At 40.8% G+C, this 15,100-nt stretch overlaps 1 protein-coding gene across 11 annotated transcripts in view; it reads left to right on the forward strand.

Moving 5' to 3' along the window:
- LOC6546256 (cyclin-dependent kinase 14) overlaps nt 1-15,100 on the forward strand; it is a 96,705-nt gene that overhangs the window by 52,136 nt on the left and 29,469 nt on the right. For all 11 annotated transcript variants that reach the window (XM_026978059.1, XM_026978061.1, XM_026978060.1 and 8 more), the window contains one exon: nt 12,642-12,833. In XM_026978059.1, coding sequence (XP_026833860.1) covers nt 12,642-12,833 — 192 coding nt within the window. The remainder of the gene's footprint in view (nt 1-12,641; nt 12,834-15,100) is intronic.

Below are 15,100 nucleotides of genomic sequence, written 5' to 3' on the forward strand. Positions count from 1 at the left end.
ATAGCCACACCATATTCCACTTATATGCCTCTTATGCCTCTAAATTCATAGAGTAATTGAAACATTAACTCTGCAAAACGGCAGCCCATTTTTTGTCGGAGATTTAAATTCATTTGAGCAGGGCCAGGAGTTGGAGCTGGAGCTGTAGCTGGAGCGGAGTTCTTAAAGCGGAGTTCCGAGGAAGTGGCCTCGGGGACCCGGACATGAGCAACTGCAAAGAGCTGGGGCGACAACATCCGCATCGTCATCATCAGCGGCCTCAAAGGAAGCACTCAATTTATGCAAATCGCATGTAAATCTGTTTGAAAGCCCGCGTTTGCTGAAAGGGCCGGAGAAATGCAAGCCAAATTGTTTGCCATGAGAGGTTGCCACTGAGGATGTTTAATTCAAATACGCAAACTTGAAAAGTGTGAATATCGTGCGTTAGATGCGAACTTACAGTTTGAGGGCTACTGTCGAGAATTGCCAATAAAATGGAAATGCGAAATCTAATAGAAGAAAAGCGGCGAAAGAGACATATGTAAATAGATAATGGCCCGGCTATAAAAAATAATGAAGCAAGACGTGAGCACAAGTTGCGTTCATTTTGGGGGAGTAGAAAGCCGAGAAATCAGGGCACCAAAGCTGAAAATGAGAAAATGCCAAAGGAAATATCTTCTAAATTGAGAATCGATGGAAAGGCATTTAAGCGGCTTAAACAACAAGAAAAAAGAATGAAAGCATAGTTCAAGTTCGTTAAATCTCTAAGGACTTAAGGGTAGACTTTAAGAGCTGAAATCAAGTAGCAAAGTAAATGAAGATGTAAATGCTTTTTCGAATTTTTGTACTGCAATATAAACACTTTAAGACTGTTTGGAATATTAAAGTTCTCCCACTTTCACGGAATAACCCTAGGCCATATCCACCCATATTATTCTTTAAAATCCTGTTTAAGGCTGACTGCATTTGAAGTGCAGTAGGTAACAAGCAGGTTGGAAAAAATAAAGAAGCTGCGCGAAAATAAAATGGCAAAGGGGCAGCAGGAGCAGTAGCAATCGTGCAACAAGGACTCCCTCGATAACCGGGCCTCTCGTCGTTTTTCGGTGGCCTCAGGTGATGGCATTTTCCACCCCCTTAACCCATGGTGCCCCCCCATGCCGCTAATGGAGTTGGCTGCTGCTTCGTTTGAGCTCAAAGTGCAGACACGTGCCACGCTGGGCTTTTTATCCCAGTCCACAGATCATGAACCCACATTCGCACAGTCGCTGCGAAAATATTGCCCCCACCATGACAGTTGTCGTCGCCTCTCCTTTTCGCATGGTTGTAGCATTTTCGGTGGTTCAATGGACCAGTGGCGAACGCACCGTGACGGATTTGCATGGCCACCAAAACCTGAAACCACCACCTCAACCACTCACCACCCCAAACCACCCACCCACCCCACACATACATCACTCAAAATGGGCATAACAAAATGCACACAAAACATAAATAAGGCATCTACAAAGTATAAGTAAAATTTCGAGTAACGTTAACAGTTTATATGCTAACAAAAATTGTTAATACAAATTCTGAAAGTATTTTAAAAACTATTTTACTTGTAAGCTTGATATCTTTTATGGCCATTTATTTCCATTTTCCCATTTATTTTCCACGGTGCACGACAAGCAACCCTCTATTTGGCAGTTTTCTGTGCTGCTATCACAAGCTGCCACACGTTGGCATTTGCAACATTCAACATTTTGTTGCCATGTTGCTTATCAGCCAGGCAGCACTGTTCTTGGGGGTGGTTTTGCATAATATCAGAATCGCCAAGTTGGGGCGCTTTAGGACCTGCAATCGATATGAGGGAACCCTCTGCAGTTTGCGGTAGGCACACAACGGTATGACCAGCTCCAGAGGTGGACTTCCAGCCAAAGCCCCACACTTCGAGCCTCTTGAAAAGAGCTCAAACCCCAAACCAAAGTTAAATACTCGATAAGCGAGCTCGCCTGCCTTGTTTTCCTTTATTTGTGTTTTTTTTTTGCTTATGATTTATATAGAAAATTGCCGGGTTGCCAATGACAGCCATTGATGTGAATTTGGGGTGTGTTTTTACAACATTTTTTACACAACATTCCACTTCCAACGGAAATTGTCACCAAATATTGCTTCAACGTATTTTGTTTCACAGTTTTTCCATTTCCATCTCCATTTGCATTTGCCTAACCACTTTTGGAGTTGTTTCTAATTTTAAACCAATTAAAGTTGTCCCAACTTGCAGCTTCCTGAGACCCGAAAAGCTAATCCCCGGGTTAAAAGGCTTCGCGAGGGCCCGAGAAGTAAATTAATATTTATTTTCATTAAAGCTGTCGAAAGTTTTAAATTTCCTTTGCCGAAAGTTGGTACTCTTCTCGGTTTGTAGGTGGAAAGATTGGAAATTCAATTTCATTTTCTTTCGCTTCCTGGGCGGTCCTTTTAGATTGACATGTTCAGGTGATGGAGGAAAGTTTCACAAACAGATACAAACAGATTTTTGCCTTTTTTATGGGCTTTTGTCGGCTAATGAATAAGGGATCTTTTGAAACAATTGTTTGGCACAGAAAGTATAATACTCCCCTAAAAAGTTGTACAAAAGTTTTTAAAATGTATAACAAAGACTTTAAAGGATGCAGCCAAATGTGTAACTATGCTTCGGTCAATACTTTCCATTTACATAACTTGATAGCCTCACCAAAACAACATCTCTGCACAGATGAAAGGCACCATTCACATTGCGTGACATAGAAAATGGTGTACGATTTCCATTTAACACCTTCGTGAGCGAACCAGATAAATTTACTGGGGGGCGGATAGGTGTTAAGTATCGAATTCATGGCTAACATTCACTTTTTCATGCGGCTACTTTGTTCACGTGCCCTCAGCAAATGTGGTAAAACTTAGGCAAATCGCATTAAATTTAATATAATTTTGTGATTATCAAATTTGCAACTCTCGCGCAGCCAGCAGCATCATCATTATCATTATCGCCATCATTTGCTTTTGAATGCTACATCACGTTCGCCGCACATTGTTGAATAATGAATAATCTGTCATGACAATTGTCAAGTCTTTCCATCTTTTCCGACTCTGTGGGTGACATGGAAATTTAGCTGCAACAATTTTTTCTTCGTCGTTCGCCGGCGTGTTGTAAATCAAATTTGCGACAGTTTTCCTCATTTCCTGCACACGCAAAAACAACAGCAAGCAATGAGGCAGCAAAAAACAGAAACACATAAAAATCGTAACCAAATCATTAGCAGTTCATAAACAAAACAAATTTATTATAATTTGCATACTTAAGTTGATTGCGTGATTGTTTTGTGCGGCTTTTTATGTGGGGCTTGATTGGTCAGTGTACGTAAAACTGTGCACTATATTTACCTCTCTATTTAGCCTAATTATTCCTATTCCAGCTATTTCAAAACTTATATGACTGCATTTTCTTGCTGTGCGGTGTAAGCATTTCCCAGAATTTCTTAAAGCAAGTTAAAGCTCTTCGGTGTCTTCCTAGGCGATTTCAAGAAGGAACAGACACTTTTCACACTTTTGTATTAATGCATGCATGCCAGACAACTAGTTTAGTGTCAACATTGTATGAGTAATGAGGCTTAAGAGAAACCGAGCTGCAGGGAGAGAGACGGGAAGATTTTAACGGAAAGAGATAGGAATATTTAGAGATGGATAGTCACTGGCAGAAGAAGCCTTTTGTTGCGCCATAAGCCAAGTCACCAGCAGCAACAGTCGGTATTTACACAGAAAGAAATATTTGTAATCAAATATTCCAAAGTTAATGACATAAAAGGCCGAAAATGTATGATAGTCTAAACAGTGAATTCAGAATATTTTAAGCAATTTAACTTAATTGTAGTTACCTCATTTTGAAAGAGAAGATAGATTCTTTCTTATTTATTCGCGTGTAATCCAATTGCTTTCCTTGGGCTGCAGGCTGTGCTCCTTGCATGTGTAATCAACATTAAACTGTATTTTGTAATCAACCCACACACACAGACGCATACTTACGCACACACGTACACTCGGGAAAAAGTTTGTCGGCTCAGCAAAAGCGGAAGTGAAAATGCCAAAGGACGAGTGAGAAAATGCCGCTTGCAGGTGTCGTCCTCTTTTTCTTTCCTACGCTCGGTAAAAAAAAGAAACTGCAACTCATGCGAGAGATGGGGGTAAAGTGCGGGTGTGAGACTCAGAGCAAACACATTATAAAATCTATACACGCTCTAAGCGCACTTTTAACCCATTAACGCCCCCACAAAAGCCAGCCTCAGTGCTCAGCTCAGTTTCAGGCGGCTGCTGGCTTAATGTTTGCCAGATGACGTGGCTGAAAGTTGTCCAAGCCCGGGAGCACTTGGAGAAAAATACCACAAACTTCAGTTCAGAAATTGGATCAATTATTTTCCTTAAGAGAACTAACATTGGCCTAACATTGACTTTAATTCCTTATTATTGAAATAGTCATATCATAACGTCGTTTATTTGCATATACCACTGTTCTCTAGTCCCAAACTCCCGGTAGTCGCCGTTCCTTCCTGAAGAAATAGTGTCAACTTGCGTTGGCGGCATTTTAATGCGAGCACCCCTATCCACCTTCTAGCCTCATTTTTTAGGGATGGCCACCCCAAGTATTAACACCTCGGTGCCTCGGCGCTTCAGGCTTTGCATTGTCTACTGTTTCCTGCATTTTTTGTTGTCCTATTTTTGTGCCCCACGAACACAAAACGTTTTATCGTCTGTGCATAATACATTTTGTCTAAGCTCCATGGATGTTCTTATTTCCTCTGTTGCTGCGTATTCAACTTTATTTTTTTTGTTGTGTTATATATAATCTTATGCAATATTTTCATTTTTTTTTTTTTTTTGGCTATGAAGTTATTGACATGTGGTAGGAAGTACTGGCAGTATATTTTCCAAGACGCTGCATCCAAAAGCCTCTATCTCCGCCTCTTTCGCATTAGCCACAGTTGGCTAAACTTGGTTTTTTCTATACTGAGTCAACCGGTAACTGATGTCGTTATGCAATCTATAGAGAAATAGCTATAGATGCCACACTGCAGTCTTTTCAGACATTTTCTTGTGTAACAGCTGCTCGTTCAGTGGCTCTCAAACTAGTACCCCTTCCCCACAAATCGCACAAAAGCTGGCTACACTTTTTTCATCATTTTTGCTGTTTCGAAACTTTGACCATATTTTCATTTTTTCTTGCTGAGGGAGAGAAGACTGCACTCTCAGCGTGTCTCCCATTGTAATTATTTTAAAAGCGCAACTTGTGCACGTAACGACATTTGTGGCAACCTAAAAAAAAAGACAAAGAAAAGCCAAAGGAGTCAGCGATTGCCATTTTAAGAGAACATAAACAAAAGCATTCTGCTAAAGTTGTTTGGCGAAAAAACTTGGTGTGGGTGAGTGCGTGACTGGGTGGCACTGAAACTTAAGAACAGTGGGCTGAAATCTACACAAAAAAAAGAAAAACGTGAAGGGGAAGCATTGTAAAGGCGTTACAAGAAGCCCAAAACTTAATTAGATAAATTCCATTTAATGATTCATGAATTTCGAGGAATGTTCAGCCATTGCCATTCATTAAAATTATTATTTGGAGTTGAAATTTGTGCCCGCCCCCCTGATAAATGCACTTTTTTATGGGGCGAGAGTCCTTATTCTTATATCTAGCTTTTTCGGCGACGTTTGCCGTCTGCGCCAAGTCAAGTGTAGATGCCCTTTCCCCGATTATCCGCCTTTTCCCCTTCTGGCTGCCAAGTTTCCCCCTAAACCAGGCCAAACACTTAGACACACCCGCCTGAGCCGCCCACTTATCAAACTTCATATTTACAAACTCCAACCAAAATGATAGAGCAGGGAAAGAGAAAATATGCACATAAAAAAATGGAATTAGCACATTTAATTCTATTTGTATTTAGTCGAATTATATATTTGACATTTTCTGATACATTGCTGGATAGTTTTAAATTAATTGTATTTATACAGCTAATTTCTATTACAAATTCAGCTTGCTTCAGTCTAAGCGGATTATGAAAAACTTCTCCGTGTGCCTTAAAGGGGTTGCCTTATATTTTGTAAAGTCAAGTGCACTATGGACTCCGAAATAGTGGAGTCGGGGAGATGGCAACTTTGGAGTCTGCACAAAAAAACTTCCGGCGCCGCGGGCCATTAGCTGAAGACCCTAGAGGCCACTTCAAGGGGCGGAGATACAGATAGGAGTATACAGATATATATATTTATATAGAGAGAGAGAAGAAGATAGGATGTACGATTCGCAGCTAGATGGAGAAAAGTCAGCGACTTGATAATGATAATGAGTGGAAACGTTGATTATCCCTTGCTGATTGTTATGCAAAGGAGCAAATTAAATTGCTGCAAAAATGTTTTCCAAGGGGAAGCCCCTTGTGCCTCACAATCCTTTCGAGCATATTTTGTGCATTTAAAATATGCGCAAGTAGAGGGAAGTTCAAGTCAAGTTGAAGTTGAAGCCTTCAGCAAATGAAATCCTGGAGCATGCTCATCTGCCAAGTTAACAGACAGTAAGGGAGCTATTATAATTCCCATCCCACATCGGGAATAGTGTCTCAAGTAGAGCGGCAATTGTGTCTGCTGACTGCAAGAGTTTTCTTTGGTCCTACCCCTTTCGATTCCAGAGCTCAGTTCGGGTTTTGTGAACAATTTCAATTTGCCTCGAATGAAACTGGCTAAATATTTTCTTAATTATTTCCTGCTGACATTTGGATGACTTGAACACGAACGATGAGTCGCATTTAACACTCAATTACACTTGGGATATTTTCAATCATTTTCCATAACATTTCATCCTTGATTTTTTGGCAGAAGGAGAGACGTTCAGACAAATTGTTTTTCGCTACACAGCAATATCTTTAGCAATTTATTCACAGTTTTATTATGATTATCAAGCCGGCGAGAGCGCATTTCGTATTTATGAGTTTTAAATTAAATGCAATCTCGAGGATTGTGCTCTGCCTTCCGACTCCTCAAATATTTATTGATTTTCGTCAAAAAGGCTTGGTTCCTCCTTTCTTATTTGTTATGGCAAAGGATAAGTTTGCCACAGGCCTCTGACAATTTTTGCAAAACGGTTTAGTGGCGAGGATGGGGACGCTTCAGAAGAAACGAGAAGTTGGCAAGTGTAGAAAAGTTGGCCTTATTGAGCCTTCAATTTGGCCATGTCCTGGCGCAATGTTTGGCTTAAATATTTTATTTGCCAATGGATATCCTTTTCAGACCCCAAATGTTGCGTGTTCAATTGACAGGAATAGAATGAAGTTCTTGTCGCTTAGGGATTTTTTCAAGTCGAACAGAAAATACCCTTTTAAAGGGATTAAAAACTGAACAATGCAGAATGCCGAAGTAGCTATTATAAACTTATTTACAAGTTTAGCTATGCAAATGTTTTGTAAAACATTCCGTTAGATACTTTTCTCTTCATCCCATATGGGATTGCTGTCTGACTCTTCCCAGTAATCTTCCACTTTAACAGGGTATCTGCAGACGTTCAACAACAATCTGAGGAACATTTGTGTATTTTGCGCCTTTTCGATGTCGGGCATTTGAACCTTCTGCCAGTTGTTGTGTCGCCAAGTCCTCCTTCCTGGTAAATCTCCTTATTTAGCCAACGGGCCTGTCTGATTGTCTGGCTGTCTAACTCCGCATTACCCTCACTTTTTTCCGAAAGTATCCTGGAGAAGTGTTAACTTGTTTGGCCAAGATTTACAAGTCGTCGCTGATTTCTTTTGCTCACCTTTTTCGATGCCTCGGGCTCTGCCAACTAAACTCCAATTCAAATGCAGCTGACAAAAGCATAAATCGGTTTCTGGCAACTGACTTAAACTCACTTTGATGTGCGAATAGACGACGAGGTATGAAAGGCTGTTGTAAATTTCAATTTCTGTCAAAAAGAATCAACTTGAACGGAGACGACAGGACACCTTGGGAAAACCACTTAACCGCACTTAATGCCACAAACCATTTTACAATTTCAACTGTCTGCTGTCTGCGGTCCCCTACCAAAAATTCCCCACTTAAGTGCCTCGGTACATGGCTCTTTTTACAGTCATTAAAGTTAATTGTGTATGGAAGAAAATTGTGTGGCAGGAGAGCAAAACGGGTGCAACAACTATGGAAACACAGAGAAAATTATATACTAAAAGCAAATAAAAATCAAAAGGTCGGGATTTTAAGGTGATAATTGGCGTGGAAGCTTACACAATTCGAATCAATTAATTTGTAACTTAAATGCATAGTATTTTTCTCTGTGCAAGCACAAATGGAAAATTCAGCGGCTGACATTTCTGCGGTGTGCCACCAAAAACTGGACTACTTAAATCCTTAAAATCCATAAATTACCACACGCCCCACGTCTGCGGGAATTTTTCTTAATTAATAATAAGTTTCAAGAGCGTTGGCATAGCAACATGCGCCCACCTTAGTTGATTACGTTCTCCACCTGATTTTCCCGACTTCCCCTTAACTTTGTGTAACTCAATGCCATGGCTTTTCACTCCTTAATATTGCTGTTGTTTTTCCAGGGCGTCTGTCTCGTTTTCGTTCTTTGTTGTTTTTGTTGGTGCAGCAGCGTCTATTAATTAAATTAAAAAAATCACAGCCATCGTTGTCGTGAATGCCCCTTCCAATCGCACTACTCATCAGCTCATCAGCTTGCAAACTATGCAAAAATAAAAAAATAATTAAATTGAAAGCATGAGTACTAATCGAAATGGGTGGGTGATCAGTTTTAAAAGCGATAACTTTGCTCTTGCAATTCAATGTCCATTAACTATGTTTATATAGCTTAAAATGTAATGTAACATGTTTAAGGCGTTAATAAAAACTGTTCAATATTTTAAGAATGAACAACCCTAAATGCTCCTTCTACGTATGCCATCCATCGCCATGCTAGCATCTTTCTTTTGTTCTCGAAATGCAAATCATTTAAACAATTAACCAGCCCGTCTGGCCAACTGATTCAATTGAACTCGGCCGACTGATCAACCGAGAAACCAGTGGCCCCCGATTGCAGTAGTTTAAAGTTTAAACAGTTCATTGGACGCTGCTGTACTTGTTTATATGAATTTATTTTTTATATTTATCCAGCCGTTGTTTCCCTTTTTTGTATTTTTATTTTTTGCTTTTTGCACATTCCGCTGGACAATTATGCATTATTTACAAAAGTTAATTGCCGACGCGCTACAGCATTGTTCAACAAGACCACGCCCACTTGGAGGAGGGCAATTAACAACATTATTAACTCTGTTCGCCGGCACATTGGGAAAATTGCTGGAAATGGGAAATGGGAGGAGGACCCACAAGCGGCACTTTGAAATGCTAATGAAATTGCCTTTTAAAGCAGAAGCTGCAAGCTGAAAACTGAAAATCGAAGAACAGAAACAGCAGCTGAAAGTGAAGTCCTCCGGCCTCCCTTTTTTTTTCTTGCTTAATTGATAAATTGATTAAATTGCAAAAAGCCTTAATTGCACAACCACATCAGTCACACAGAGCGCAATCTCTCGAAATTTAACATTTAATTTGGCCGGGCAAATTGCATTGCCTGCTTCCATTGTCCCGATCCTGCGAAGGAAGCTTCGTTAATGCGATGTATTTTGTCAGCTGATGAAGTGTCACATCAGCTCGGGTTGCCGGTTTCTGGATTCCGGATTCAATTGGATTTGGCTTTGTCTGCTCCTTTCCACTGCGGTGGCCAATTCGAAGGATAAATTACTGATTTCGTCTATTGTCTGCGTTGCCTGCGTTAGTTACTTCTGGTCAACGTGGACTTGAGTGGGGTATAATCCGCAAAAGCGATTTGCAGTTGCAGGAAAAAAAATAATGGGGACTGGCATTTAAAATATATGTGCCTTCAAACTTTTTGTCCAACAAGATACACAGTATTTCAAATAAAAGTAGTTCTACCTCACCTTTGATGATCACAAATATATTCTTTTTTTATTTTTCCAAGTGCATGCTCTATCTGCAAGTGCAAAACTTATCGCATAAACTTGCACGAAATGTTTGAGTCCTAACCATTTGATTACCCGTTGGCTCGTCATAATCATCGAACGTTTTCCCACTATCCCTTTTTATGGCTTTCTAAGGCTGCCAATCCTTTGCCAGCTCAACACTCTCTGAGTTTTGGAAGTTTTTGGGGGCCTTTAGATTTTAGTACCCGTTAAGTCCTTTGGGGCGAAAGTAAAAACGAGCTTCATGCGCCCCAGGCATGATAGGTTTTCTTTCTAACCATATATCTCTGTTCCCCCTGACATTTTCCTCTTTCACTCTCTTTGCTGAGATCCTTGCAAATTTATTGCATTTCCTCGATGAAGTTTTCCGCACTTTTTCTTCGTTTCTGCTGGCCTTTTTCCTTTTGTGGTTTTGCTTTGATTTAATTTGGCCGCTGCTGTTGTCTGTATACCCCTGATTGACCCCAACTCTTTCCTTTTTTCCTGTGATGCTTGCAATTTGCGAGCTTTGTTCAATTGGCTTTTCTGGGGTCCTGCCAATGTCCAAGTTTTGTGTTCTCGCCATGTCCTGTCACTCATGCGTCAGCGGTATTTGCTGGGTGTCGGACTTTAAATCACCCGAGGTCTCTCGGATTAGAAAACTTTTAAAGTTGCGAGACGCCTTTTGGCACTGGAGCCAACCTGCCTGCCACAAAATGCTCATTTCATAGTTTCGGCTTGGCAATCCAACCAACAAGAGTGTGGTTCATAAATTCGGGGGAAGAACATGACCAGAGTTGATGTAATGCTGTGTGGCAACTCGGCTGTTGCGGTGGCGTTGCATAATGTGCATACAGTTAAGGATGAAATGGTAGCACAAAGCACACTGTACACACCATGGAATTTCTACTCTTTTCACATTATATCTCCTAGTTCTATATTTCTGAACAGAACTGTAACATCCCTCGCCTTTCAAAAAATCTGCCAACTCCCTTATGGCTTGTACTTTATGTTGAACATATTTTATTGATTACATTTCCAGCTCCAACATTTCCAGCTCCAGCATTTCCAACTCCGGCCTCTTTTCCGGCGTGTGTTGGCACAACTTTATGAGATTTCTTTCCCCAGACCATCGAAAGATGATTTTGGGGCACTTCGCATTGCATTCTGGACGCTTCGTCTCATTCCGCCGTTGACTTGGCAAATAAATGGCTTATTTGTAACGACGATTTGCGGTAATTTTGTGATTTGTGGTGGGTGACATCATTCATTTGGACAGGGGTGGAACGTGGAACTTCTGTGTTTCAGTCTCCCTTGGGCTGCATATTTACCCTGGCTATTAATTAAACATATTGGTTGCTTTGGCTAGCGCCATCTTAGGGCTTGTCATAATTTATTTTTTCTGCCGCCAGATGATGGCCATTACTGGGAAGTGTAAGAAATGGCCAGAATCAAAGAATTTGATGAGGAATCGAAGCTTTTTTCCTGGTACTCGCTTTGTGCCTCCTCACTCGACTTGATTACAATTTATTGACTTTTTGCCGGGGAAATCCTCTTGGTTTTTTCTTCGACTCCCTTTTGGCGACTCTGCCACGCCCACTTGTATGCATATCGTTAGCAAATTGCAGGCTCACCAGGACGCCCGAAAAAAGGATTTGCATGTGTGTCTGTGCCGTGCTGGCGGTAAGCTAATATCCAACCAATTTCCGTTTGACTCGCTTCGCGTTTTCGTCTTTTTCCCGTCGAGGGGATATTCAGACCAGGTAAACTTGGCCAACATGGTCCTGCTGGTTCAGCCTTTTGTGTTTCCGTTTTAGAAATTGGAAGGCTGAAAGCGGCGCGTTCCGCCTCTCCAGTGTCCTTCCTGATTTCACCCGTTTCGTGTCCTTTTTTTCGGCGCAGCCATATAAATTTGTACAAAAGCTTAGCCAATTTTTTCGCCTTTTTGTTTGCCAGTAGCTTCGCCGTCGTCCTGAACTCATTTGCATATTCGGCGCATTCGAAATACCCTCGATGTTTGCTCTGAACACCCATCCAGAAACCCCTGGCAATTTATCCTCATTCCCCTCTTTATGAGCTGTGACTATTAATGGTGTTTGGGTTAAACTGCTCTTAAAGCGTTTCCAACGAAAATAACTAAACAAATAACTTTTGGACAACGATTTTTAAAAGATTTTAAATATTTTCCGTAAATTTGTCATTCTTGCCTCAAGTTGATTGCAAGAAAATGTAAACATTGGCAAGCAAATGTCAGATTCAGGCTAGGAGCCAGGAAAAAAGAGGACCGCAATCCGGTGGTTTTACAGCCATAGACCACAAAGAGCTTGGCATATTGACCCCAAAAATGGGAGGCTGTCCGGTAGGCGTTGATTGGCATTCCGAAACCCGAAACCTGAGACCCAAACTCCTCTGCTCCTCTTTCACCTACAGCTCACTGTCAAAGCTAATGGCTCGAAGGGTGAAAATTGCAAAGTGAAGTTGGGTGGATGGGCCGAAAAACTGAAGTGGCTTTCCTGCCACTTGAGCGTTTATGGATATTGACATCTCAATGGCCGGACTCTGTAATTTAATTAGGGCAGAGTTGGCCCGGAGGAAGGAACCTGAATCTGAACCTGAACCTGTAGAGAACTCGAACTAAACTTTGGCTTTTCCTTTGTTCCCTGCTTGCAGCCATTTCCCGCGAAGATGGCGACGAGTCGACGCACCACCATCACCACCACCATCATCACCGCGGTGGACATGGCGGGCACCACAACCACGGTAACAAAGTTCCATACAACGGCTACAATTCGGAGGAATACTTGGACCGGCTCGAACCGAATGGCAATATACCTGCTGACAAGACAAATTGCAGATATGGAGGTGAGCTAATGAAATTTCCAACTAATATCTATGCCCAATTCGCCTTTAAAATAATATTACAAATGCCTTTTGAGTAAGGAACGAAGAACATATTTTCTTTCACATGATAGTTATATTTTTCCTATGAGCAATCTGGCCGAAACTCCAGCGAATTTAGGCCTCGAATAGGCTCATTCATAAGGCTTTGCGTAATTTATCGTCCGCTTGTGCAATAATCTCTCATTTAAGCTGCCTCCTCCACCGAAACTAATTTAATGATAAGATGCCAAGTCCTCACTCTCTAGATTTCACCCAGACTGACTGGCAATAATTTATGCCACCATCTTGTGTGAGCAGCGTGTCTAATTATGGAAGCAACTTACATTTTCCCAACTTTTCCCCATTGCCTTGGTGCAACTGGGAATTCCCTTACTTCGATTTAACGTTATTTTTTGTACACATGGAATAAAAATGCCGAAATGAATTTGGAACGTGCCGTATTTATGCTCAAACTATATAACATGAATTATTAAAAATATATAATTTGCATGGGCTTTATGTGTTCCAAGTACACCTTTTTTCCATGTGTACTGCCGCTCTTTGTAATTTATCAAATTTTTGTCTCATTTAGCTAATGCAAACAAGTTCTTTCTATTCCATTTCGCCATTTCGTTTGCGCTTATCTAAGCGAGAATTTCCGCAGATAAGCGAGGCCCTCTGTCATCATTTTCCTTGCTGCTGTTTTTCTCATAATTGTAAATTGCAATTTTATGCAAACAATGGATGGGTGTGGCTGGGTGGTTGTGGAGTTGGCATAGAGCGTGGCAGACTCGTTGACATTGCCGATAAGCCTGTGAATGTAATGGCTTCATTTGTTGCTCGTGCACTTGAAGCTGTTGCTCCTTGGTATTGTCCTTGTAAAGCGGGGCACTCAACTTGAATATACTTCCATTTTGTACCTCCTTGTATTATATACATGTACCCTTTTGTCTTTCCGATGTCTAGGCCTTTCGGAATCGGGCCATAAAACAACGGAAATGGAAATATTAACAAGCAAATGCACAGCAACAAGGGAATTATTCATAACCAAATGGAAATTGTGCATGCTCCATATATCTTTCCTGGGTTTTAAACTCAATGCCATTATTGTTTCACTGCCATGAAGAGCAAGAGCGTTTTGCCCCCGGCTTTCCGCTTTTCCTTCAAGTTATGTTCTCTGACATTGAATTCCATTGGTACATTGCTTGGATTATCGTGGAACAAAGTCGTTAAACTATTTCAGTGAAAGGAAGTGCATTTCTAGGGTCGGAAAAGGGCGGGGAAAGTGTTCACTATGGCGGTTTTTACTGGAGAGTTTTTAGTTTCAGGTATTCACTAGGTTGGTAAACAATTCTAATCGGTTTTATCAGCACTTGTGTACAGCACTTCTGCCAGTTCATTTCTACACTTAGATACTCAAAAACTTGAAGAATATAATGGGCAAATACTAAATAAATTAAATATTACCATTGGTAACTTTGCAGTTATTCTGTCATCTTTTACGGAACTATCGATGAAACTTTTTAATTTCCTTATCTATCAAAATCAATTCCATAAAGTTTTTTTAAGCCACCCACTGCCCACGCAATCACAAAGTTATGTAACGCACAATAAATTACAGAGTTCTGAAAGGCAGCAGAGAAAATTCCCCACAGTTAGCACAGGACATCCTCCCTCACCCCGGAATTTTCCACCCCCTTTCCTATCTGCAAAAAGCAATTTGAGTTTTTCATGCTGTTCCCATTTTTTTGTTGCTCTTCTGATTACATGATTTATAAGTTATCTTTAGCACAACAACAACGCTGGTTGCCATTATAGGGGTAGAAGCGCAGGATATGAACAATTTATGTTCAACGCTTTCGCAAAAGATTATTGTTTATATGCGCAAATTATGCGAACATAGCTGTGTAAAATTTCGAAAACATATTGGCCAAAAACAGAATTCGCATTAAACTGTTTAAGAGCACCCCGACAATGGTTGTAAATCATGTTTTACAATTATGCGTGAATAATAAATATAGGGAATAAATTTAATTTGCCTGGAAACAGAGTTCAGCGGCTTTGAAGTCGCTGATTAAGTGTGTGGAGCATTTTTCCGGGCCCCTGAATTTTTTTTAAAGGCGCGTAATTCCACCTGTAAGCTACTTTTATAGGGTAAAAGAGAAGGTTCTTGTATAAACTCTACTCAACTTGCGCATAAATCCTTTTAACGCTTTATTTGGCTTCTGACGCGCTTTCCTTTGCCATCC

Source organism: Drosophila erecta, unplaced genomic scaffold, assembly GCF_003286155.1.
Source record: "Drosophila erecta strain 14021-0224.00,06,07 unplaced genomic scaffold, DereRS2 tig00000021-arrow-pilon, whole genome shotgun sequence".
Taxonomy (NCBI): domain Eukaryota; kingdom Metazoa; phylum Arthropoda; class Insecta; order Diptera; family Drosophilidae; genus Drosophila; species Drosophila erecta.